Source organism: Anser cygnoides, chromosome 9 (assembly GCF_040182565.1).
Source record: "Anser cygnoides isolate HZ-2024a breed goose chromosome 9, Taihu_goose_T2T_genome, whole genome shotgun sequence".
NCBI classification, from domain to species: Eukaryota; Metazoa; Chordata; class Aves; order Anseriformes; family Anatidae; genus Anser; species Anser cygnoides.
In genome coordinates, this window is record NC_089881.1 from 4,523,920 (window position 1) to 4,549,808 (window position 25,889).

The 25,889-nt window shown below is 40.4% G+C and overlaps 1 protein-coding gene across 5 annotated transcripts in view; it reads right to left on the reverse strand.

The window, feature by feature from the left end:
* NYAP2 (neuronal tyrosine-phosphorylated phosphoinositide-3-kinase adaptor 2) overlaps positions 1–25,276 on the reverse strand; it is a 137,505-nt gene extending 112,229 nt beyond the window's left edge. For 2 of the 5 annotated variants that reach the window (XM_067002175.1, XM_067002173.1), the window contains exons 1-3: positions 24,684–25,020; positions 23,949–24,445; positions 16,787–17,029 (exon numbers count right to left, since the gene is read on the reverse strand). In XM_067002175.1, the coding sequence (XP_066858276.1) occupies positions 16,787–16,992 (206 nt within the window). In that variant the 5' untranslated portion in view covers positions 16,993–17,029; positions 23,949–24,445; positions 24,684–25,020. Of the gene's footprint in view, positions 1–11,843; positions 11,976–16,786; positions 17,030–23,948; positions 24,446–24,683; positions 25,021–25,200 lie in introns of those variants that run through there. The other 3 variants (XM_067002174.1, XM_013181535.3, XM_067002176.1) reach the window with 3 other exon arrangements.
* Positions 25,277–25,889: the final 613 nt, after the last annotated feature.

Here is a 25,889-nt window from a genome sequence, read left to right on the forward strand (position 1 = left end):
AGGCAAGCATCTCTCTGGACCACGTGTAATCAGACCACAAGCCATAGAAACACTCAACACGAGTTTGTGCAACCTTGTGAAACCAAACAAAAACAAGTACCAAAAAAGGACCAAAAAGCATCTAGAACATTGAAGGCACTCAAGTACATTGACAGCTATTTCCATCAAATGCTTCTTACTCTGTCCTAATACAAAATACAACTGAATATATGAAGGAAGTTAAATGATATAGAAAAGTAAAGGGGAAATATTATTCAGAAAATGAACTACATGCCATTTGGACATGGCATTGACCACACAGTAGGAGGTTTAGCATGACAACATGTACAGCACTAGGGGACGCTGGAAGAAAACGTTATTTAAATTATGCATTATCTCACAAACTAAACTACAGTAGTGAACACAATACTGCTAATCATGCACGGAATGATGATTTGCATTTCTTTAATTAATACAGACATAAGCCACCATACACTCCATCAAATTGTTTAGGGTCACTTTTGCAAATGAATATGAATTAAAATGGCTGGTCTTTATAATAAAATTATAAAAGGCAGGATTATCACTAACATCTCAAAGACAGAAAACATGAAGGGAAAGACCCTTTGAAACAGCCACTCCAGGAATTTCAGTATCAAAGACATTTAGCTCCCTTTTCAGATTTTACTTGTATCATTTCCATATTGTAAGATTAAGGCAAAGAGTAGGTGATTATAGAGAGCAAACTGAAAATTGCGTAGGAAAAGCTGTGTGCTAAAGAAACAGCAAAGGTACACATACCATCATCGTATTCAGTGTCAACAACATCACTGGAGTGTTTATCCCAGTCTTTTACAAAGCACTGTATAATATGAGGTCTACAATAAATATACAGTTCTGATGACCTTGTCATTAAAGAAAGACACACAAAAAAGCTTTTCCTGCCCCTCATTTGCATGAAAGGGGCAAAAAAAAAAAAAAGGTTGAAAATAACCAACCTCACTTTATGCTTTTTGTCATTGCATTTTATTTGTTCTCAGCGAACACCCTGAAGTAATTCTGCATATGAAAAAAGTAAAAAGCTAGGAAAATCAGAACCAAATCTGAAACTTTTTCCGTTTGAACAGAAGTCTTTTCCATTTTGACAGTTGTCCATCTAAAATTTGAAACAGGTAAAGGAATACTATTGAAAGGACATCTTTTTTTCCTGACTACATGTTTATGATAGAGTATATGTTTTTCCTGACTACATGTTTATGATAGAGTATAAAAATTCATCTTAGAATAATAGTAAAATAATAATAATAATAAAATAATAATAAATAATAATAAATATAATAAAAATAATAATAAAAATTAAAAAATAATAATAATAAAATAATAATAATAAATAAAGAAAAAGTAGCAGTAAATCCCTTCGTGGAATTGCATTTCCTTTCCTTTAAGGTTTTCTGCACCTGACCACAGTACCTGGGCGGTGTTGCAGGGACAACCCCACTACTTTTCTTAACCCCACTCCTTTTCTTAAGACAGCATGCCTTGTCTACGCATCAGCTGTACGTTGGAGCAAACAGCAGGTCACTGGGTCCCCAAAGAAGCAACTACCAGGAAGTCCCTCCCGAGCTCCTGTGGCCTAGCAGAGCCTTCCAGAGCAGCCAGCAGGTGTCCTTTTTAATAGGACAACTGGGACTTAATCCTTTGGCTATCCATACGGAGTCCCACTGCTGTTGCTGCCAGCAGAAGGGTGACTGTATGTGAAAGAAGCCAATGTGCCTGCAGCTCTCTTGTTTCTGATGCAGTCTTCAAAAGATGCCTTTAGTCAGAACTTAACCAAGACTCCTTTTGCAGCCACAAGGATCAGAGAATGTGTGAGATGGACGCTCATGGGCTCATACAAATGCTTTTCATTACATCTCTAAAAACTCTGGTGTGCTTCCCTGAAGGAGTGTGTACAAGGCAAGAGGTTACCTCTATCTACAAAAAAAAATGTTGTTTTGGGATAACTTTCTGGTGATCTGTATTTTGTCCATGCCAGAGCTTCATGAAAACATTTTTCTTCTATTCTGATGAACTTCAGCGAGTGGATGGACTCAAAGCCTCTGCTGGACAAGTTGATAAGGCCAGAGATGACTGAAGTCTTGAACAATGCCCTGCTCCAGCCTTCCCAGAGCAATGCCCCCAAAACCATGATGTGTATGGACGTATTTCATCTACTGACCGAATGCCAACTCAGGTTTCAGCTTACTACGAGGCTGGTCAGAAGCACTTCAGTACTGCAGTGAGTTCTTCAGTTTTACAACTATTGTTTCATACTAATGAGAATAAAAATTCATTTTTTAACTAAATAAAAAACAGTGGAAGGTGTTACCATTCTGAAAACAGAGGAAGAAACCTCTGCTGCTCTTTGCACTGTCTGTACCTCATTTATTAGATGCATGCCCTTAAAACCAAGCAAATGAATAGCTTAGGATGGCATAAATCTTACACTGCCTACATAATAGCCACAGTGACACAGAGAAATGTAAGCTTCACTGTGGCACCAACTTACTTTGCACGCAAAATAAATCGCACTACTTATCTCAAAGTGCGAGCGCAACACAAAGCATTTTAGAAAAAAGTGAGTCAATGACTCATGCTGGTCAACCTTAAATTAACATCAGCATACATCAGTAACCTTATCATAACACAGGAATGCTGAACATTGCTACTATTAAAGTAAGACTACCATTTTCAAGAAAGCGTAGCTGGAAGTCCTTTACTAGAAAAATTGTACGGTTTATACATTTCACGTGTTTGCATTTTCTGTATCACCAGTTAAAATATATGCAACAAGAATATGCAGATTTGGGGATGGAGAGGGAAATGAAAATAACTGATATACATTTAGAAAAAAACTCACAGGTCACAGTTAAAGCTCTTGTGTCATTTTCAAATGCCCTTTTAAAAAAAGCATTTGATAAGAAAATGCATTTTGGCTTATTTTGTGTATGGCTTAGAATTCAGGCAGTCCACAGCTCTCGCCCTGCTAAGTGTTTGGGAATGGTAAACAAGTTGGCAGATAATTGCATGCTGTCTCTTAGCAACCAGAACTGTCTTGCAATGAAGTTACTGGGCCTTTTTTTCTGATATATTCTGGTAATGACACGATTTCCACAAATTTTAGACCCAGTCAGGCAAACCCCTTTCATATATTATCTCCTGGATGAGCCCATCATTAAGCGACAGTAGAGACCTGCTAGGGAAAGCTACCGCTTCGTTTGCAATCTCTTGGGAAGACAATTCACAATAAACATACACCGAGGACAAACAAATGAGTAAGTAGGAAGAGGCTAGTCAAAATATTTTGTCATGAGCCTAAATAGCCTTTTCCATGGCTGTAGCTGCAACGAAATACAATATAGAAACCTGTGGTGGTGTACATAATCCTTGAGATAGCAAAACTTCCAATTGCTTAACTGCAAAAATGAAACTCATATTCTGGAATAGAGGAGAGGCTTAGGCCAGTTTTCCAGAAAAGCTCCGATTTTGGCGACTTCTTTTGCAAATGCAGTCCTGCTTTCAGGCACAAAGGAATTTTGAAAAGCCTGCTCTTTGCACACAGAAGGGGAAACGCTGCTGTCACTACTTCACCCTGCAGATCTAGGACTACATAGTGCTCGTAGACAGCTGAGAGTGGCTGCCAAAATCTTTACTACGTTTCATTGGAGCGGGCAGGGCCTTTGTTTAGTGCCTTCCTGGGAAATCCATGATCTTTAGGTTCTATTTCCCTCTACAGTACCAGAGCAGGTATTAATAAAGTAGCACAAGAATGTTTAGAGAGATCAATAGTGCCATAAAATACAATTAAAACTGCAACTTAAAATAGCTTACCCTGCCAAAAGACTTACTGCATCACATTTTAAAACGTCTCCCTACTCAATGCTGATTTTGCATTACAGCCCGTGTGTGCTGGCTGGCAGAGATGCGTGGATGCACACTTCAGAAGAGAGCACCCTTCTCATCCGTGTCCCTCAACGAACATAATGCTGCTTCTCTGCTCAATGGTCAATTTGCGCACAAGTACCTCTCTAAATTAATTCTCAGAGCAGGTTACTGTTCCCTTATTATGGACCATCTCCAAAATGGTAACCAAACTCACTTGAAGCAGAATGCAAGGAACCATTACTCTCTCACTGCCTGGTGTTAGTTACACATGTTTGCACCCTGACTGGCTACTTCGGAAATGAAGATGAAAATCTGACTGACTGAAACTGGAAATTGAAAATAGATTTTTCTTAAGTTCAAAAGCAACACCATAAATCACTAAAATTATTAATTTCAGCACACAGACTTGAGAGTCTGTCTCTGTAACTCTTGTTAAATTGCAGCTGCACAGCAGACACGGGAGCTAGCAGTCTTTTCACCATGTTTTTCTGTGCAGAGTGTGGTTCTCCATTTTAGTCAGGCACTTGGAGCTGCACCTGGCCTCAGATGAAGTGCTTGCTACAAAATCTCAGGTTCCAACTGAAGAGAAAGAGAAACCATGCCACTTCGGTCAGGGATCTGACAGAGGAAAGGAAAACGGAAGGAGAAAAGGATTCCCTGCAATAGTACACTGAATAGTACACTGTTCCAGTAAGTAGCTCCAGCGGTGCTCTGAGTGCACCAGCGTGCTCCCGTCGGCACCAAGGGCAGCAGAAGAGCTGGTGACACCAGTCCAGCATGCACAGCACCTGCCCTGGAGCAACAGAATCAGGGCAAGATTGCACTTCTGCTGTCCTCCTCTCCTTCAGGACGTTAAGGTGCAGGCAGACATAAGTTGTCAACTCCCGCTGGCTTTAATCCATCCCCACCTCCACTTCTCTTTGCCCACCACAAAAACTAGTCCCTCTGCTGATGCTGCTGCCCCTCAGGTTTGCTCATCACGTGCCTTGGGTGACTTCTCCTAGTCGAGCCAAGTCCTGTCAGCCTGCACCTTGCTGGTGGGGAGCTCGAGATCACTGCCATCTCCATCAGCGCGCCTCTGAGCGGATGCGTGTTAAGTGGCAAGGAAAAGCTCTTCTGGTAAGTGCTTTGGCAACACACCATCAATACTGAGATGGATTAGTCTCCCCATCCCCCCCCCCCCCCCCCTTCTTCTTCACACTCACAATTGTATAGGAGTCCACAGGAGGTAACAGCAGACGACGTGTCCAGAAAAGCAGCATACTGCTTGTCCCACTGCAGAGACCCTTCAATTTTAATTACACTAATCAAAACCTACTATTTTATTTTCTCAAACAGATTTTTCCAAATGAAAGAAAGTGAAATACCTATAGCAGAGTCTTGCCAACTTTCTTGCTTTTTTTTCTTTTTTTTTTTTTTTTTTAAACTCAACACAGAATCAAAGAGGAACTCCAGCAAGATGATGCTAACGAAGAAATTGCTGTGATGCTCAAATACAGTTTCCCTTTAAGAATCTGCCAGGGCTAGAGCAGTCACGTGGCAGACTGGTGTGTGTATGGGTCTGTGCGTGCCTGTTTAATAAGCCATGAAGCTCTTTGGCTGAACTAGCATCTCTGTCATGTGGTATAGGGGTTGCCATGGCAAGTACATATGCAGTTTTTGATCTACTTCAGAGACTTAGATGAATTCAGATTAACATGCAGGAATATGATTTCATAGGAAAAGCTGTCCTTTGCTTAGCCTAACCGTTCAGATGTGAAACTGAAACAATTTAAAATATCTGCTGAAAAGTTTTAATCAGCATGTCACAAATACCATTTAGCTCAAAACAATAGCCCTTCAACGTGAATCCCATCAGTTGTCTTTGAAAGCAGCTGTGTACTTGTCACATGTTGCAGTGCATGAATTTCTGTACACTTTTCCATTTAAATTCACAGAAAATTGTATTTCTGCTCCAGCCAACAAAACAAGGACAATTATTCCAGTGAAAAAACAAAAGAAATCCTGTGAAAGGTGTCCCTGATACTGAAGTAGAAAAGGTCTTCAGGTTTTAATACCTGGTACCAAAGTTAAGAAGCTTGCTCATACAACAGGCTGATGCACACCTGCATCACACGGACTTCCACGCAGCAAGAGAATACGGCTGAAGCCACTTGCAACTCAAAGCCAGACTTGGAGAGAGAACTGTTTCTGCAGGAGCAGTCAGAGGACTGTTCTGACTGACTGAGGCCAGCTCCAACCAAACACACCGCTCCTGTACTGCTGGAAACCTCGCCATGGTGCCAACAGACCTTCGGCACGCCTTGACCTGAGCTCATCAGTGTTTAGTACATGTTCAGGTGATTTTCATGTGTGCTACTGCTCCAGAGAAAAGATTTCCAAGTCCTGAAATAATTTTTGATGCTACTGAACAAGCTTCAAGCAAAAACATTACAAGGAGTCTAACCATACAGACTGAGTGCCCGAGCCTCTAAGCAATTGAGTAAAGGCAGACAGACCTCAATACAACACAATTTTTTAATAAAAGTTAGCCCTTTGTTTCCTTGCTTTTCATAAAAAGTCCTTGAAAAAGAATAACCTATATTGAAAAGACAATTGATTCTCGGTGTTTCCTTCCAGCAATGAAACCAAATAAAAACTAAATTTGAGTTAAAGCCAAGTGGATTCCTCTCCCCCTCCCACACTGGCTTCCAAACTCTTCCAACAGCCCCATTCATGCCTGTAATTACCACCAACGCATGTCATCAGGAGGTGCAGAGCCTTCCCACCAAGCAGGGAACAAGATGTTGCTTTTGTTCTTTCCCTTTCTTAGAAGATACTGTGTTTGGGTTTTGCAGGTTAATTTTGAATCCTTCTCCTTTTTAACCTTATGCTTCTTACTCCACTTAGATTCTCCGTGTCCCCATATACATCTCACTTCCACTGTGTATCATATCCTTTTCTCCAATAGCAAAAAAAGGAAAAATCTCCATTGCAAATCTCTTGCTGATTTAAACAAACCTGAATACTAAAACATGAAGTGATGCTCTAGGATTTCCTCTCCTCTATTAAAATGGGTTGCATTTATTGTTGATTGATAATCTGATATCCACAAAATTGGACACCTGCATTACTACATTTACAATCAAGAGGTTTCTCCCATAGCAAAGTTGCTGAACAGAGTATATGGATTTTTACTGAAACTGTTTTGAATCTGTTTACAGAAGATGAATATCAAAATCTAGCCACTGAAATACTGGATGCAGTTTCAAGATGCAAATAACAAATTTTGCTGTACAACTGTTTTTTGTTTATTACAAAATTGCTGACATCTCTCAGGTTCATCTCATTACCAGAAATTAGAAAAATGAGATCACTAGTCAGAGCTCCTACTAATGTGATTTTGGTGTTAGCAGTCTAATTTTTTAATTAGCCTCTCTTTGTTTCCTGATTCAGACCTGCACATTGTGGAAGGCTGCAGGATTTTCTGTCAGAGTTACAAAGCTGGGCACAAAACAACTTGTCATGCTCCCCAATACCTCTGTTTCAGCCCTGAGCCTTCTGCAGACAGCAGGAATTTGCTTCTCCATAGCTGCATGCAGAGAAGCAAAACAAACTTTATGTTTAATTATAGAAGATTATTCTCTAGATGGGCTACATTTTTAAACAATCTTTTTTGCAATACTAAAGGACTCAGCAGTTTCCTTTTGTCTTTAAAGATTCAATTAAAAGTATGTTTCAGAAATTAAATTACAGCATGAAATTAGCTAAGGGTATGAAATACTGCATTTGCCCTAGCATTCAGGGAAAGGCTGTACAAAGCAATTCACTTAATGGCTCCTAACATGTGATCTCGACTTAATAACTAAAGTGCCCTCAGCTAGCAGAGGATCTACTGGTGAGATATGCCCTATATAACCCACCAAAAGGAAGAATGGATTAAATGCAGGTATATTTTGTTAATTTATGGTAAGCCCCCTGCAGTCATTCTCATTTTTGATCTTTTAAAACATTACAATTTTGTCACATAACATGCTTGTCAGCAGGAGTATTTCTCTGTGTTTTGGCTGGCTGTGGCCCTCTGTCTTCAAGCGTTCCAGAAGCATCTGCCCGGGTCTATTGGAAGCATTTCTTTCTCTCCATCTTTTGGAGAGTACTGCTGGATGTAATTCATCACAGCCACCAGGGATACACTTCAGTTTATTCTGTGGTGTACTAATACAGGGAAGGAAATGAGCAGTCCCCTAACTCTTCAGCTGTCCCTTTAGTCACTGGTTGGGTACAATTTCGACTCGTGCTGTGTGCTGCCCTTGCGCACGCACAGTGTTAGTGCTACGGAGGAGTCTAACCCATTTGGGATCCTTGGGTACTGTGCAATAACAAAACAAAAACCAATTCCACTTACGACTGCTGTTCTGGGACCAGAACAGCTCACTTGGTTCATTCGTAGGCTCCCCAGCAGCACCCGAGCCCAGCGGGGCTCCCCCCAGGACTGAGCGGATCCTGCCCTGCGCTGCTGGCACCGCGGTATTGCTAAAGGCCCTGTGCCAACAACACTTTTCACTTTTTTTTTTTAAATATATATTTCTAAACTGATTTCACTTAGGATTACAACACAAATTAGAATAGAAAGCCAGAAAAAATAAAGTGAGTCTCAAATTAACTATAAAACCTACAGCTAGTAATGTCTCTGCAATCTATTTCTTCTCTAATCTCTCCTTTCTCCCATTTCATAAAAATCTAATCAGTACAAATGCACATTCCTATTTCATACGCATTTTAGCCACTGATCTAGGTCAATCTGGCAACAAGGTGCCCATCACCTGATGCTTCTGTCACAGAGGTGGTCTGCTGAAATTCTGCATTTTCAAGAGTATACCTAAGAGCCAACTCTCTTCTTTAGGCTAAGAAAATAAAGATTCTGATCAAATTGTCAAGGACCATACCATGTTTATGTTTTCCTGTGAAGGAAAAGGAGTAAATAAGAAGCATATGTAGCCTGTCAGAAGGGTGCTGAGAAAGAGAAGAGGCAAAGTGAACAAATGCCTACCAGCTGGGTGGGGCATGAAATAATCTGTATTATCATTAACAGGAAAATACATACAGGTGTGATTTATGGCCCCAGAAAGAGCAAGGGACTGAGCTGGTTTGCTGAAATAACATGTTTGTCTTCAACTTTATGAACAGCTATTGTTAAACAATAGATTTTCCTGAAGGTACAGAAGGATTCAGTCGTTATACTAGTGCTAGCACAGATCTTTGGTTCTGCTGTATTGTCTGACTGGTGCTCATTACAGACAGTTTTGGCAGAGCTTCCTACATGCATGTGCATGAACATGCTTTGCGCAGGCTGAGGAGTGTGGCTAGCTGCAATTTTACTGCTTATGGGTCACAAGACTACTTTCTGTATGTCTTCATATCAGTGCTTCAGGCTGTAACATGAATTCTTAATCCGGGTCACAGCCAACGACAGCATTTGTCAGGTGTCACTGAACTTCAGCGTGGAGTACATTGTGGTTACTGGAAGCCTTGAACGAACGAGAACAGATCGATGCTTGCATTCTGCCAGCAGTCCTGGCTAGGCTTGCTAGTGTTACATGACATCAATTGTGCTGTTGTACTGAATGCATTTCTTCATTAATGAACTCCAACCTAGATTAGTTATAAAGACTTTATCTGGGAATGCTTCAAAGTAGTCTTGCCCTTTTTTTTTTTTTAATCCAGTCTTCACAATAGCAGTTTTTATTTTTTTCTGCCATTGGTAAACACTATGCAATTTCACAGTGTATTTGAAGACATTTTTCAAAGCACATGCAAGCCTCTGACTAGAAATAGCAGCACCACCAGAACCCTACAGGCTTATGCAAAACATCTACTTAACAGCTCTACGTGCATTTGTCTTGCTAAGGAGGACTTCTTGGTAAGAGGCAATGCTGGATAATTTTAACTTGAAAGTTAAAACTACAATCACATTCTCTCATTATAGTGTAATAAAGAGATAGTGAGAAAACTAGAAACAAAGTTAGCATAGGAACAAATGGCTGAACTGTACATTATGATCCATCCTCCCCCCAGCACTAGACAACCTTTACAGTCCCTTCCAACCCAAACCATTCCACGATTCTGTGATTCTGTCATCTCCCAGGGGTACACCAGACCTTCTCCGCAATGACTCAGGCTGCTGAAAGCACATGAGACTGTAGGTTGTGTGTGAACATCCGTCCAAATGGAGTTGGACCACGGCCAGCTCACTCATTTACACAGGTGGTCAGACAGCCTGCAATAGCAATAGTGTGGAGCCACTTAGACTGGATCTTCACTAGAAGAGGGCTCTGTAACCCACTTATAAGTCCTTTGGGCTCTCTCTGACCCCATGCTTCTAATTATGCTTTTAAATATAGCAAATGAATCTTGAGCCAAAATGCACCTGCTTATGTAGTGGACCAGTACACGCCTGGGCAATTTGTGAAGTGATGAAGGGGAAGAGATCTCGTACTTCCCCCTGAAAAAGAGTAAAAGGAGTAGGCAGAAGCCCTAAAAACATGGAAGATTTATAGAAAACAACATCAATGTTTAAATACCAAACTGGAGATGATTTTATTTTTATTTATTTTTAAAAACTTTGGATTACCCAGTTGCTATCAGCAACTATGGTAAGTTTTAAATAGCATCTGTTGCGTGACTGTCCTAAAATAAAACTTCTCAGAAGAGCAGCAATAGCAATATAATATAGTTTGCATTGTGTCTGTTGTTTATTTTCTATGGCAATAATACAGGCAACCATATGGATACAAGCATTTGGAAAGGAGGATTTGCTGGCTAGACCACCACATCTGTTTACTTATAAAATACAACCAAAATACATTTGGAGGTCACTGACTGCACAACCATTTTACTTACTCTTGATGAAAAAACTGTCAATGCTACTCTTTCTAAATCAACTCAACTTCAAAAGAGGCTATCATTCTTATAAGAAAAAGGTTATGAAATCATACTAAAATTAGTCTCTATCGTACCTCATCAGACACTTCAACCATAAAGGCGGTATAACAATATTAATTTAATCCAGGATGAAATCAGCATGCAACACATCCAGGAGAAAGAAAACTGAACCAATGCCACACGCATAACTTTCTTGTAACCCATGCCCTTTGATTAAGGGAGCATATACTACCAACTCCATATCCAAAGCCCACATTCATTGAGGGAACTTACATTTGAATTAAAAACAGAACACCAGAAGCAGCCGCACACATACACAAATCCTCCACACCAAGACAAACCATTAACAACAGGTTCGTAGGCTAGTAACTTACAACATCTCAATGACGTGCTTGAAGGTATTTTAATTGAGCCCCTCACCATGATCAGAAAAAATTATTTTACTTCCTTGACATTTTTCTTGAGGTCTGGCTGTAAGCATATTGTAACCTAGCAAGCATACATTCCAAATTTAGAAATGTCTAGTTCACTATGCAAAATTTCAACTACAGGCAAATGTTCAGAAAAAAAACAAGCAGTATTTTAAACATTATTTTGCCTAAAGTGTTTCTCTGATTTCAATACATTATTGAAATTAAGTTTATTATAAACAGTAAGATCATAATGAAATTATTTTCCTTTGGTTATTTTTATTCTGGTAGAAACTTTTGATGGAAACACATCAACATGACCTCATACTCTAAGTTAACACACATTTTCTCAGCTAAACAGAGCTTTTGGCTGTGAATAGTCCCATACATAGAAGAATTTTTATATTTGCTTGCTGTCACCCACACTTGATAACACTTAACTTTTAGCCAAAGGACACAACTTATGTCTTGTTTATGAAGAAACCTAAGGACATAATCTACAGAAAACTACAGACAGGCAATACCTGAACTCAATTGCCTACACAATCTTAAAAAAAAAAAAAAAAAAGAAAAAGGGAGAGAGAGAGCAAGAGAAAAATATTATCTTACTTTTGCCGATGGGTTAGTCTTCTTCAATATTTGAGTTGTCATAGAAAGGAGAGGTTAGGATGACAGCTGTTCATTACAATTCCTTCTTTATTACAAGAGCTTAACTCTGCCACTGGCTGGCTGGCCCATTTCTGCTAGCTTTAGCACAAACAGTGCTCCTAAAAGCTCCTCCTCTTGACAGCATCTGTCTGGATACTTCCCTCAACAAGCAGAAACAAGGCTTTGCACAGAGCCACTTAGGTGCTGGGAATGAGCTAGGAGTCAGGGAAACCATCAGAAGCAGAAATATTTTGGTGGCGACATCCAAGATTTGGCAGGCAGAAATGCATACCTACTGACACCACCAGCTTCACACTAGAGCAGTCACATTTTTGTAGTATTACAAATCAAAATGTCAACTCCCCCAACAAAAACAGTATCTTAAATGATACCTAAAAACCAGAAGCCAAAACTTTGAAAGCATGCATCTCCTATGAAAGTGTGCAACCCCTGCCACTCCCTATGATTAATGCAACATGCCTCAGCCTTAAAAGAAAGAGGAGGAAGGGTTCATTATTTCTTACTAATGCTTTGTACTTACACAATTTTAGAAAAAGTCACCAATGAAGTATCACACAAGACTAAATATAATAGATGCAAAGTATTTAAATATATGTATTTCAATTAAGGATGAGTAAGGAAGCAACTGCTTATTATAAGAGGTGCCTTAAGTAAACTCAGAATTCTCACCTTTTCCCTGGCACCCAGAACAGCAGAGCCCAATCTACCTTCTGTTCCCAGAAACACTGCCTATGGCAGATACTGTATCATCGCAAATGTACATCTCACAGTACTGCAACTTACTCCCAGTGAAACTAATGCTGCTTCGTAACTTTATTTGTAATTTATAAGCTCTGTGGGCAACATGCCAGTGTATTCTCTTGGTCTGAACATAGCCTCCTGAACAGACAACGATCAAGTAAGTGAGTCCAGACAAATAAAAGAAGGAAGAGGGTCTAAAAATTAGGCTTAAAATGTATGCGCACTAATATTTACTGTGGCTTACTCCCAGCTAACTGATCAGCATGTTAACCTTATTTTCTCTGCATGATCGCTAAGTACTCTACTAAAATTAGGTCAGAAATTCAGATCAGATCAGCTGACTCAGCCCAGCAAGATCAGACAAAGGCTAGTTGTTTTTTTTTTCCAATGCGATGCATGGTTTATCCCCTTCAATTTACAATAGATCCATACATTTTTCCCCACAATTAACCTATCAGAACCACAGAGAATGAAATAGCAATCATGCTAACGGTACATCAGTGCTATTGAAGAAACACAACACAAATGTATCCTTTTGTAAGGCAAAAATATAATTGCACTTTTTTTTTTTAGGGTCATTTTTCAGATCTTGTTTCCAAACTGCCAATACTAATGCATTTCAATGAAGTTTTAAGTCATTCAGCATGGTTATCAGATGACTCAGGTAAATAACAGATTCTTTGCAATAATGTTTGTGTGAATACCAACACTGTATTAATATTAAATAAAGCACTCATTAATTTGTTAATATACATGAACAGCCTACTTCTCAAAGAGACCATCTGAACACCAACACTGAATAGCTCCTCAAAAATTAAATCATCAGACTTATGCAATTTTCAGTAGGTGCCAAAGACTTGCAACTGCTTTATTTTGATTCCTGCCACCAAAAGGAGCGTGTTTGCTGGAACCCCCTCTCCTGCTCAAAATCTACCTGCTGGGAGTCGCAGGGGAAGGCTCCCTTGTTGCTACGGAGATTGTTTTCGGCTGTTGATAGTCTCCAGACTGTTAGCACTGCTATCACTGCACATGTGCACCATTTGCTATCTAGGCCACACTATCAGGAAATAGGGTAATATAAATACCCATGAAGATAAGGTAAAGACATAAGGAAACTAGTACAGAACAAAGAAGAAATCAATAATCCTACTTTACCTTTTCTGACTGCCGTGTTTCAGTAGACATGGGCTTGGGTGAACCTCTGGAGGTTACTACAGGGAGCAGACTTGATTGCAATCAGCCTAAGTGACTTTAGACATCATTGTTCCTGTAGTCAAATCAGTTGTTTTCCCTTAGTCTGTCATTGCTCTTAGTTGTACTGATCAAGGGTTGATCATGAATATCTATTTTCCGTTCCCAAGTTTACACAGGGAAAAGATAGAAAAAGTCTAGGTAAAGAAAACATTTTCTAAGATTTCCTGGGGTGTTTTTCCTACTCCATTTCCTTAGAAGGATATTGCATGCACACACACACACCAATGCTACTGCAATAAGCCAAATGGGTGGGGAGTAGAGGGGCCTACCGTGAACACAGTTTCGCACAGAATAGTGCTATATCCAAGAAATGTTGGTGCCTATAAATCACATACACACACATTTATGCATGCACAACACACACATACTGTTCCTCAGATAAACCCACAGCATTGCTGGGAATCTTCCTTGCATTTTCTGACACTACCTGGGGAGCAGAGCTCTGTTTCAGCCATCTCTGTGTAACGTAAGCAGAGAAATTCATGATTTGGCTCAGCCCTAAATCATCAACACTTATCCAGACCTCTTCATCAAATCACTTTGCCAGAATCAATAAACAAAACCACACAAAACAACCACAAGGTTGGAAATACTATTACCACCATTCAAGTTAGGTATGGAGAAGCTTAAGAACCAGGTAGGTCCAAAACCTACTCCCATGCCTCAAGAAACTTATTTACAACAAAGCCTGTTCTGGCATTTAGTGACCTTTATGATCACTCATAAAAGTGCTCGTGAAAGGCTTAGCCAGAACACAGCCTAATTAGCTGTCAACCCTAAAGACCATATTCTAAATAAATATGTATACATTGACAGTTTAACAGCTTATCAAATGAAGTTGCCACCACAAGGACCGAGGAATTTATTTTTGCAGCAGTTGTAAATTAATGAAAAAGTGAAATTTCAATAAATTCAAAAAAGTTCAAACTAGATTTGTAAATAATTTTCTTCAGTGGGAAAAGCCAATAATTTAAGATCATAGAATAATTAAGGCTGGAAAAGACCTCTGAGATCATCTAGTCCAACCGTCCACTTACGACCAATATTGCCCACAGATAAGAAGGTACTTTTCATCTCACTACTTTAGAACAGTGGTTTACTGACTAGCACTTTTGCTTAGCAGGTGAGACATTCAAATTTTTCCTCTTCTTCATATAACTATAATTTAACTCCCCCTTACCATCAGACCCTACTCATCCCTCTTGGAAGTTCTGCAGTGTATGTAACTACTGTAGTCAAAAGAAAGAGAAGACTAAAACTGCAGGGTTTCTTGTGGTTGTTATTGTTTTGTTTTTTACTGCTAAAGGCACTCATCTTCAACACAAATTTTCCAGTACCTGCTCCCAGGAACACTAAATGAAACTCGCAAGAATTAAACAAAATGCATAAATCCTGCATAGATCACAACAAAACAAAAACTGCATTTATTTGATGCAAGAAAAAACGTTTTTCTTTGTCAAGTCACGCATAGCATAGCTCCTGCTACAAGCTACCTATGCCTTTGACTCCTCAACAGTTTGAATCCCTCTAAACATCACCCAGAAGGAACTGACAAGGTAACTAGTCCAGAAGACACAAAAACAAACATTGCATTGGCTCTTATTATTCACTTTAATTACACATTCTTATATCCTCTACAGAAACCAAATTAGTGGAAATCCAGATAATTCTAATTCCTGGAATGTAAAGCAGCCATTATTTTGCTTTATGTTGCTTCTTCTCCTTCCCCCAAACTATATGGGCTGCTCTTTTCCTTTTAATATTCCATCAAAATTACCAGACTACTGAGGCGTCACTGGAATGTTCACAGCACAGCATGTCTGTTATACCTGGATGTACAGTACCCAAGACATGGCATAAAATTTAATCACTTAAGCTGAAATATGGAAAATTCATGCTGGGGGGAAAAAAATTCAAAGGACCCCTACCAGTTTGTGCTCAAGCCATCCATTTTCATATAAAAGTTTAGCATTTAGATGGATGGTTTAATTGTATTACACAATTTGCCCATTTTGAGAAAATACACATTTTGGACATGCAAATGTGTGTGTGAGTATACGTGTATATAGATAAATAACTCTCTAGATAGATAGATAGATAAATAACTATCCCACGCACCCTTCTTTTCCTGTCAAAAAGACTGCAGAGATTTCATTGCTATCCTCTGGCACAAGAGGCCACATCGTGTAAGCGCTCCTCTCATTAACTGTCAATTAAAATTGATGGAATTGTTCAAGAGACATTATGGGGTTATGCCCATCAGGTGTGTGATCCACTTCAAATATTCAAACAAATACAATTTATTTTTTTGTTACTGACTTCAGTGAGCGCAGAATGGTGAAGAAGTCAAATAACACAAGACAAAATTTTTGTAGATACCAATTAGGGAGCTTTGACAGCTTATCAGAATCTGAAACCAACTCAAGAAGAATCTGTTTTCATCTGTGAGGCTGTCCCTATTTGCAAGGGTTTGCACAATACATCTTTGCACAAAGTAGACACTGTTGAACTAAAAGCACCAGGTGGCTGAGGACCTATTTTCCATTAGATATAGGTCTCCAATTGCAAACACCTAGAATTTTTGTTACAAATCACACCTGCTGAAGACGCCACACATACTTAAATTTAACACATTTTGATGGGAATACTCTCTTCCATTGAGGAGAGGAGAACCATTCAGTACTGTGTCTATACAATATAATACACATGCAATTAGCAGCCTGACACAGGCCTGTAATGCCTTTTTTTGTGTTTTTTTTTTTTTTTTTTTAAACCAACAAGCAGCTGGAAGTCAACTGATCTAAGCAGATTTACCACTGCTGAGACTCTGAGCCCCTCACTGTTCATTCACTCTGCCAGACCACTCATCTTTTTATCAAAATATTTACCGTTTTATTGCTTCTTCTTGTTTTCGGCGTTTTTCGCTCTTTTCTTTCAAGTAAGCCAGGTTTGTTTCATTCCTCATGCGATCATTCTCTCGAGCAATGTCTGATGCATTCTGTATAACCAAGCCATCATAGGCCTTCATCCCCATATCTTCAATGTACTGGAGAAAAGCGCCCAAAGTGACCTCCTCCTGATTAGAACTCATCATCTTGCAGGAGATAATGAACAAAGGAAAGCAACGTTTCCTGCAGGTTGAAAAACACATAATACCTTGATCAGTAGGAAAATAACTTATGGTTTATGACAGCGAGACTGTGTCAATTATAATTAACATCTCTATAAGAACTTTTATACTTTCTCCTGTCTAAAGGACAATAAACAAAGCAATTCAGAACACAGAACTGTATTATTATAGAGACAAGAAGACAAAACCCTACAACCTCTTCTTTCAAGTGATGCTGATCCATCCAATTATATATTGTTCAAATCCCCAAAATTATGTGGATTATAAGGTTTTCTCCCACCCCTTGCTTTTCCTAACAGCTTTCAGTTGCAAGGACATTGTTTTCCCCGAATCTTGGTTTGAAGTGGACTGAAAAAGTTTCCAAGGACAACAGATCCTTTTTACAGTTTAGACACAGCTACACCAAAGCAAATCACCAGAAAAAAATTCCTGTTCTGCAGAATATTTCCACCTCAAAAAATTGAGGTGGAAAATACCGTTCCATTTTTTAGAACAAAAATGTTCAATTTTCTCTTCAGGTTCAAAATCTAGAAAGAAGTATTGTAAAATAGCTTCCCGTACTTCTCAGTAACACAGAAATGAATCCATGAGCCCCTAGTCATCTGCTGCCCGGCAGCATATTAGCTTGAAGCCCCAAGAACAGACAAGAAAACTCAGCTCAGCTGGGACCTTCAGAACTGTGAAGTGCTTGAGTTTTCCAAGCTTCTGTATTTCTTCCACAGGTATGACAGACACTTGCATTTACAGCACCTCCAGCTACACAGCGTGGAGCTGGCACGCACTGGGATCCCCAGCCCACTTATGGCTCCGTGGCAGGAAGCCTAAAGGCTCTCAGAAAGGCCTGAAGGCTTCCCACTCAGAAGCAGACAGCCTTGGAGTCACAACAACCCCGGTGTGCAGGCATCAATAAATACTACAGGTGACTAAAGACAAGGTGTAACTTGAAAAAACATATTGGCCAGCTAAATTCTGTACAACCAGATTAACAAGCTGTTATGTGAGTAATACAGAATGTTAAAGAGCAGGCGTGCACCACCTTATTTTACATGCTGATTGCAGCCTTCCTGCTCTAAGGTACAGAGATGCTACGATCTTGACTGGCGCTGTCCCGCACCCCGCTGTGAGGGGGCCGCCATCTCACAACCGAGGCCTGACGCGGGGTGATGGAGCGAGGCACCGGCAGGCCTGGTGGCTGCACGCCGCTCCAAGGCCCGCTTGCCTCGTCGCTGCGAGAGCAGCCCTCCCTTCCTGCAGAAGGATGCTGTGACTTCTCGGAATGTGCCTGAGAACGGTGCCAGCACTGCTACTAGAAGTGATCTTACTGAATAGGCAATGAGTAGCCTGTCTGCACACAGATTTTTAGGGGCAGAGCCCCTGCGTAATCATCATCAAAATTTTTCATCTGTCTCCTAGCATACTGCCATATTTCTAATCTTTATTACTCTGCTGGACAGGCAACATTCTGATCAGGGTAGGCCCTGATTTATAAAAATAAAATAAAAAAACTAATAGATTCTAGCAATCACTGTGGACATTCGGGCACAGCCCTGAGCACAAGAACAAAATGTTTCCACATCCGTGGAGTAAGCAATCTGCAGGGCACGTGAAGGGTAGAGAAATATTTTCCACCCTTTCCCTCCCCCTTCTTGATCATGTGAAGTGGCAATGGCAACAAGCTGATTTTAGACAGTTAATGATTAATGCGATGCACACCAATGACTTTTCCCTTGTTATCTGTTTTTCTATATCAAAATTACTTCTGTTCAGTGGTAAGCTGTGTTAAAAACATGAAGATTCAGAGGTTGGGAAGGGCCTGCTCCCATCACCTCCGCCTCCCAAGAGGACCTTTGCTATCATCTGAGCCTGAACACAAGGATGTTCAGGATCACTGGATTGATCTTACCGTATTTTCAGCAGGGATACAGGTATCTTCTCCTAATCCCTGCAGGCTACAACCAGTAAAGAGGTCTTAGCACAGCCCAAATGTGAACACGTGCCAATTTCACATAGCTGTCGCACTGGAGGTGGCTAGCACTCCACTGGGCCGGAACATGCACTGAGCAATCAGATATATTTACTGTAAGTGGCACAGTGTCCACAAAGGAGTGAATGCTCCAGTAGACATCATTTTAGACCAATTCTTAACCCTTCTGATTAAGAAAAATAAGTTCAGGCACTAGATCCCCTACATGGGGGGCTCTCTTTACAGCAGTGAGGCCTGCCTGATTAAAAGCAATATTACTGGCATGGACTGCTCCAACTCCAGAACCTCAAAGCCTCCCAAATGGTTCCTGCTTCCTGATGGTTAAGATCTAGGCCATTGCCACAGCAGATGTTTATTTCACTTTATTTTTTATTTTGGAATTCTAGTAAAGTCTAGTTTCTGCATTGGTGTTGCATTTAATTTAATTCAGATAAACCTGTAAAACAGAGAAACCCCACTGTAGTGACCTTAATGGTAGCTTTGCCATTGATTTCTCCAAGGACCAGATTTTACTCATGAAATATAATATGAAATTTTATCCTGAAGATAACCTCAGCAGGCCCTCAATAAATGCAGTTCAGATCCATTTTTCCAAGAGACAGAACTTGATCTGCTTTGCACCCTCTTTTATGACAATACTGCATTTTTTTCCATGCCTAACCTTTTTGTTTTTTGGAGGTCTAAAATGAGTGACTCTTAAGGGTATGCTGAATCTCCTTTTATAGTTAAATTTATTTATATACAGAAGGATTAATACCAAGGTTGTTCCAATTAGAAAAAGACTAAAATAAGCAAGTCTCTGGTCACCGCACACAGCTGAACAAATACTTTATATACTGTTTTATCACTACTACAAAGCTCATTCAGAATGCCAAAAATTTGCATGGTATTTAATTAAATAGATCAAGAAGTTCTTTGCCCCAACAGGGGTCCAATCCTGCAACAGTAATGAGAATAGCTGTTGTTATTGAACTCCTCACTGACAGTCAATGCCTGCATGCTACTGACACCAAATTCAGCTTGGGGTATTCCTGGAGGAACTGTTGGGGGGCTCACGGAGACTTCAAAGCCTTTAACCAGCTCTTATGGCACTAATTTTGAAAAGCATCTATACCTACAGCAAGCATTTTCTGGATTAAAACCTGCATATCTCCTGCCTGCATGGTATTTTACAGCCTCATTGCATTTACTAATATCTGATGGCCGTACGTGCTCTGCTTAAACAGGGAATAAAAATGCAAACAGCTGGGGCAAAAAGCTTAACTAATTACTGTAAACATTTTTATAGTATTAGTATTCCTTGCATAGCACATTTAGACCAATTTTACTGAAAGGTAGCAATACCACTTCTGAGATACTACGTTAACGTAGTAAATGCGCTTTCCAACTGCAGTCCACGTGGCCCACCAAGTCATACACATCATTTGCTTGCCACTCTTATCAGGAAATGCTGATTGTGGGCAGCACCGATCAACCTGTGGTCAAAGGTTCTGCTTGCTGGTGAACTCAGGCAGCAAGCAATTCCTACCCATCTGTCACGACAGATACAAGTACAAGCAAGTGTTCTGGGTACATTTATATTTGATTAAAAAATGCAAATGCAAGTTGTTAAATATGTAGTGTAAGCTGTAGGTGAGGCACCACCATTTTGGTAACCCTAATATACACGTTGCGAGCAGATATTTTATTAGCTAGTAACAGGGACCATGCAGGGCCACCTTCTATTTGCAACCAAATTGCATTCAGTACATTTTGGTTTTGAAACCAATACACTCTGGAAAATAGTAACTGACAGTTGCTCTGTTTGGGATATTCTCCTAATACTCCTTTCTCTTCCCCCCTTCATTGTGTGGGGACAGAAGGAAACATGATGAAAAGCCCTGGATTTTGCCCCTACTTTTTTTGCCCCTATTGGAGCCAACATACTGAGAAAATTGAAATTAATGGAAGGAACTTTGCTGTAAGCATTCAACAAACACTGAACAGTTTTGGAAATTCTCCTGAGTGGAAGGGCACATGTAAGGAGTTGTTCAACGTGTTCACTTTGCCTCTTAGAGGGTTGCACTAACACTATGTGAAACCTCACTGAGAAATATAGTTGTGTTCGTTGTCACCCGAGCCTCCAAATAGCCACAAACGGAGTTTCACACATCTCCACCTGTAGCTTAATCTTTGCTTTCTAAGCTATAAATAGAGCTTTTACATTTATGAGAACTCTGTACATGTTCTTACAAGTAGCAACATAGGCCAGGTGACCAGACAGTGATTAATCCTACATGTATTACATAATTGTGCATTGGTCCTTTCAATGCTACTATGTTTGTTAATATACACTGATGAATTAAAACATCAAGTGTTTTAGATTTAAGTTCTGTAACAAGTGTTACCATCCTGGGGAAAGATTTTAAGACCATCCAGAAAAGGAGTCTCTGACAATATAATCTTTTTTAAAATTCAGGAAGATAAAATTTCCTCAAAATCTAGAAGTGCTTTCTTCCAAATCAGAGAGACATTTGCAAAGCAGCAGAGAGCAGCTCGCACTGTCATGGCCTGTGTCATCAGCTGTCAGCATGGAAGGCGTAAAGCAAGCAAGACTTTGGTGGGTGGGTGTCCCCTGTCCCCACCAGCCAGTACATCTGGCTTGCTGCTGGCAAGGGCAAGCAATCCCCTTACCGGTTTTGCCTACAAATATTTACATAACTGAAGTCACGATCTTTGTAATGATTCAGAAATAATTTATATGTGAGAATAATGCATTGTGCTTCACAAGACTGTTGCACACCTTACTTTTTACTCAACTATTTGCTCCCATGCCAAACATACAGCTTCTTGATCAAAACCAAACACCTCTTTTTCATGTGATCAGCATGCAAAGATACTGAATTCATAAAATAAAATGCAATTGTCCTACTATCACAATATTGCAGCGCTGCTAGGTGCTACCATTCAGATATGTGGTTCTCCCTCTTATTCACATGAGGATCCCCAAAATATCAGTTGCTTTTCAGCATGCTTGACAGCCATAAGTTGCAGCTGTGCTGCATTGAAAATTGGCAATGCTGACATTAAACTGAAGGAGCTTTTTGAAGCAGTGACAAAGGCACTGATTGCCATCTTCCTAAACCAGAGGGATTTTTTGGTTGTTATTTTAACATAGGAGAACCAAGCACAGTAACACAACAGTGCAGTTGCCCAAAGTCCTGAGCCCAACCTTCCATTTATAAGAGGTCTACACCTCCCCAGTCCTGCCTGTCTTCCTTCCAGATACTGCCTCCTCTTTGAAAACACATCCACTTTTGCATTGCCTGTCAATTCCCTCAACAAAATATTTCAGGAGGATTCTGCACAAATCAAGGATACTGATCAGCCATTCAGCCCTTAAGTTTGTGCTGTTGTGTTCTAGTCACTTGAAAGGCAGTAAGAGATGAGCAGACAAGCTATATCCAATTTTCACAAACTGCTGACCACAGCAGTGCCAATAAGGACCTAATGGTATTGGGTGTACAAAGAATACTTCCTCTGCAAGCAAGAAAAATTCAGTGATGGAAAAAAAATACTAGAGACTACTTTCCAGAACTCTCCTCTTATCCTAACTGTGCCTTATGCCAACTGACCTTTGAAATACCCAAACAGTTGAATATGATGTGAAAAATTTCTAAGACATGCTTTTTGAAGTTGCATTCCCTCCTCATTCTTAATGATCTGGCATCACTATTTTCACACAGTAATGCATTAAATTCTCATGTCAAACAGAAAGTAAAGACTGTCTCAAATAGGCTACAAGTTTCCTGCTATATATCATTTGACAAATTTTTATGCAGACATTTAAAGAAAAATACTACATTCATTTGGAAATACAAAATGTACCCCCATATTTTGACTGGGATTACACATTATATGCCTTGTCCTCATTATATTGTACAGCATGAGCTCTAGCACCTGGGTGAAATCATTGAAGCTAAGTAGTGCTAAGTCCTTCACTTAAAGAGGTTAAAAGTGTCTCCTTCAGGAGAATGAGAATGCTATTGCATGGGTTTAAAGTAATAGCCCATTTCTATAGACATCCCACCCTTCATATGGGGAAGTCATCCCCCCTGTAGTTTAAAAAAAAAAAAAAAAAAACAAGCCTTGAATTTTGCATCCCTTGGTAGTGCTTTCTGAAAAGGGAAAGGTCTTTGCTAACAATGACTCCTCAACGACTCTAGAATGTAAAGAGCTGTTGTTTACTTTGCAATAAGGCAACACTTCTATCACTTTTATCCCCTGAGGAAAATAACGCTTCCTCCTAACCACACGGATGTTGGACAATTACAAAACTAGATTCAGAACAGCTAGTACTTAAGTATAATTATGACATTTTATCATCCCATTATTATGTGGATGATTTATGAACAAAAAGAAGAAATAAAACCACACAGGGACATACACACACATATTCTGTATGCAAACAGGAGTGTATTAGAACTCAGAAGAATGAGCTTGCTTGCTGACGGATGTGGGTTTTTTTCTCTCCTTAAAATGAAATGGAGATTTCACTACCACCAGCATCATGTTAAGATGCTGTAAAATATTAATGGTGTAGCGTGTCTAATAAGTAACTAACATAGACGTTAAGAATTATTTCAATTAATTCATCAGAAAATAGCAAAGAATGTTTTTAATTATTTAACAGTGCCTTTTACCAACAAGAAATCCAGCTGCAAAATGTCTCTATTACAAGCACAATCAACACGTGAAGTACACAAAAACAGTCAAATAGACTTCAGCTTTTACTTTAGCAATGGTTTGATTAATACCTCCCTAAAAGACATGCAAGTTCACCATTATGCATTCCAACTACTCATTATTTCATTCTGTAAGTATGATTATTTCTTCATTCTAATTAGCACCATATTTTATCAGCATGCTCAAAGAATTTTCAAAAATATGTACGTACCAAAATTCAAGTCCACGGGGACTGCTAAGTGCAATAATCAAAGGTGACTTTTGCCTGTAAAAGCCCTTTCCTGTGGTTATCTCAGTGCAGTCGGAAGGGATATTTCAGCACCATAAGAAACAGATTTGCAGTTAGGCTCAGTTTTTTCTTCAGTTAAAGTGCATTAAATCTTGTTGGCAAAATTGCCCAGATTGTAGAATTCGGCATCACTGTAAGTCAGCGTTACATTACGGATCTTCTTAACGTATGATTAAAACGGCATGGAAAGTTTGGCTTTTAAAAAAAAGCAGTGGCAAGAGAAGACAGGTGCTTGCTTCTTTAAATCCACATTCAGAGAAGAGAGGGTACAGATAATGGGAGGGTATAAACAACACCCTGCTTTGAGGTCCAGCAGAGAAGAAACTGGATGGTTTTTACCCACTTTACAACATAAAAGATTACAGCACCATCATATGCACTAACACAGAGATTGCTAAGGTGCCTCATTTGAATATGTTCTGTGGAGACAAAAAGAAAGGAATGTAAGGAGTAGAAAGCATCCTATCCAAATGGCTTCTTGCGGCAGGAAAGACACTCGCTCCCTCATCGCCACTAGACACAGAAGGTCTGAAGCAGCCTAGCTTGTGGCATCGCCTCTCTCTCCCCCCCGTGACTACAGGCAGGCTTGCTCCCTCCAGCTGCCTTAGTCTGTTGCTGCCGATTAATCAGGGCTTCTCAAACAAAGAGCAAGCCTACCTTCGGGTGCCAGCAGGACGGCGGGGCTCGGCGGCTGCTGCAATCCGGCTGCCGGCGCGGCCGCATCCCAGCACCGCGGACAGCTCCTGCCGCCTCCCCGGGCCGAGGAGAGGGGGACGGGGGCAGCCACGGCCCCAACCCCAACCCCAAACCCAACCCTAACTCCAACCCCAAGCCCGGCCCGGGGGCTCGGCGCCCCCCCGGCCAGCGCCGGGCTCGTCTCCGCCGCGCTGGGGCCAGCTAGCAAGTCATCCAGCGGGAAGAGACCTGCGGCAAGAGCACTGGCGCGTTTAGCCTATAGGTAGGAAAGAATATGCAACACCACCCTTCCCCCCTCCCCCTCTTCTTTCCTCCTCCCCCCTCCCCCCCCCCCCAAAAAAAAAAAATTTGTTCTTCTACGGAGAATGTGTAAGTTAACCTTTAGCCCGTGTTATGGCTCAAGGAAATGAGCAGCCACTTAAAAGGAACATCTACGCCTCGGTTTGATACCTCATATTGATGTATCTTTTGCACTCACCCTCACTGAAAGCAGTGCAAGGCACACAATTACTGCTGACGCAGATTAGGCTGCTGCTTGGGGAAGGAGGGGAGGAGCTTTTTAACCTCATCAAAACAACCTCCCACCACCTGCTCCCATTGCACGGGAACAAAACTATGCTCCTCGGACAGAACGAGCGTGACATTTACGCTGTTTTACTTATAGTGCTATAAGATGCACGCTCTGGAATGAGGCATTCTGTTTGAGAAGCATCCAGGATGAAACCACGCAGGTTTAGGCTCATCCAGAATTTGTAAGCATGGTGCTTTGGAGGGAAACATTTCCTTTTTTTCTGGAGTGGAAACCTGTGTTATAGCTCCTCCTTTCAGAACATGTGCAGTTTTGCTTTCTCCCCCAACCTGCAGCCTGGACACAAAGCAGAAGCGTTCACTCCCTGCATTAAAGCCAGTAAAAGGGGAGATGTCCAAATATGCACAGAGTGTGTTCCCCGTTAATAAATGTCATTTCAATCTGCCTCCTTTCTCAACTTACAGACATATTTCTCTCACATGAATCTTGGCTCAGATTGATTTATTTCTAAAACTAACAACTGCTATTCTCATACCAGAAATCAAGTACAAAGAATAAACTCCTTTCAAAATAATGCATGTTCACATGAAAAGCAGTGCGAAAACACAAGCCCTCACGTACAGAGCACAGAAGGTACT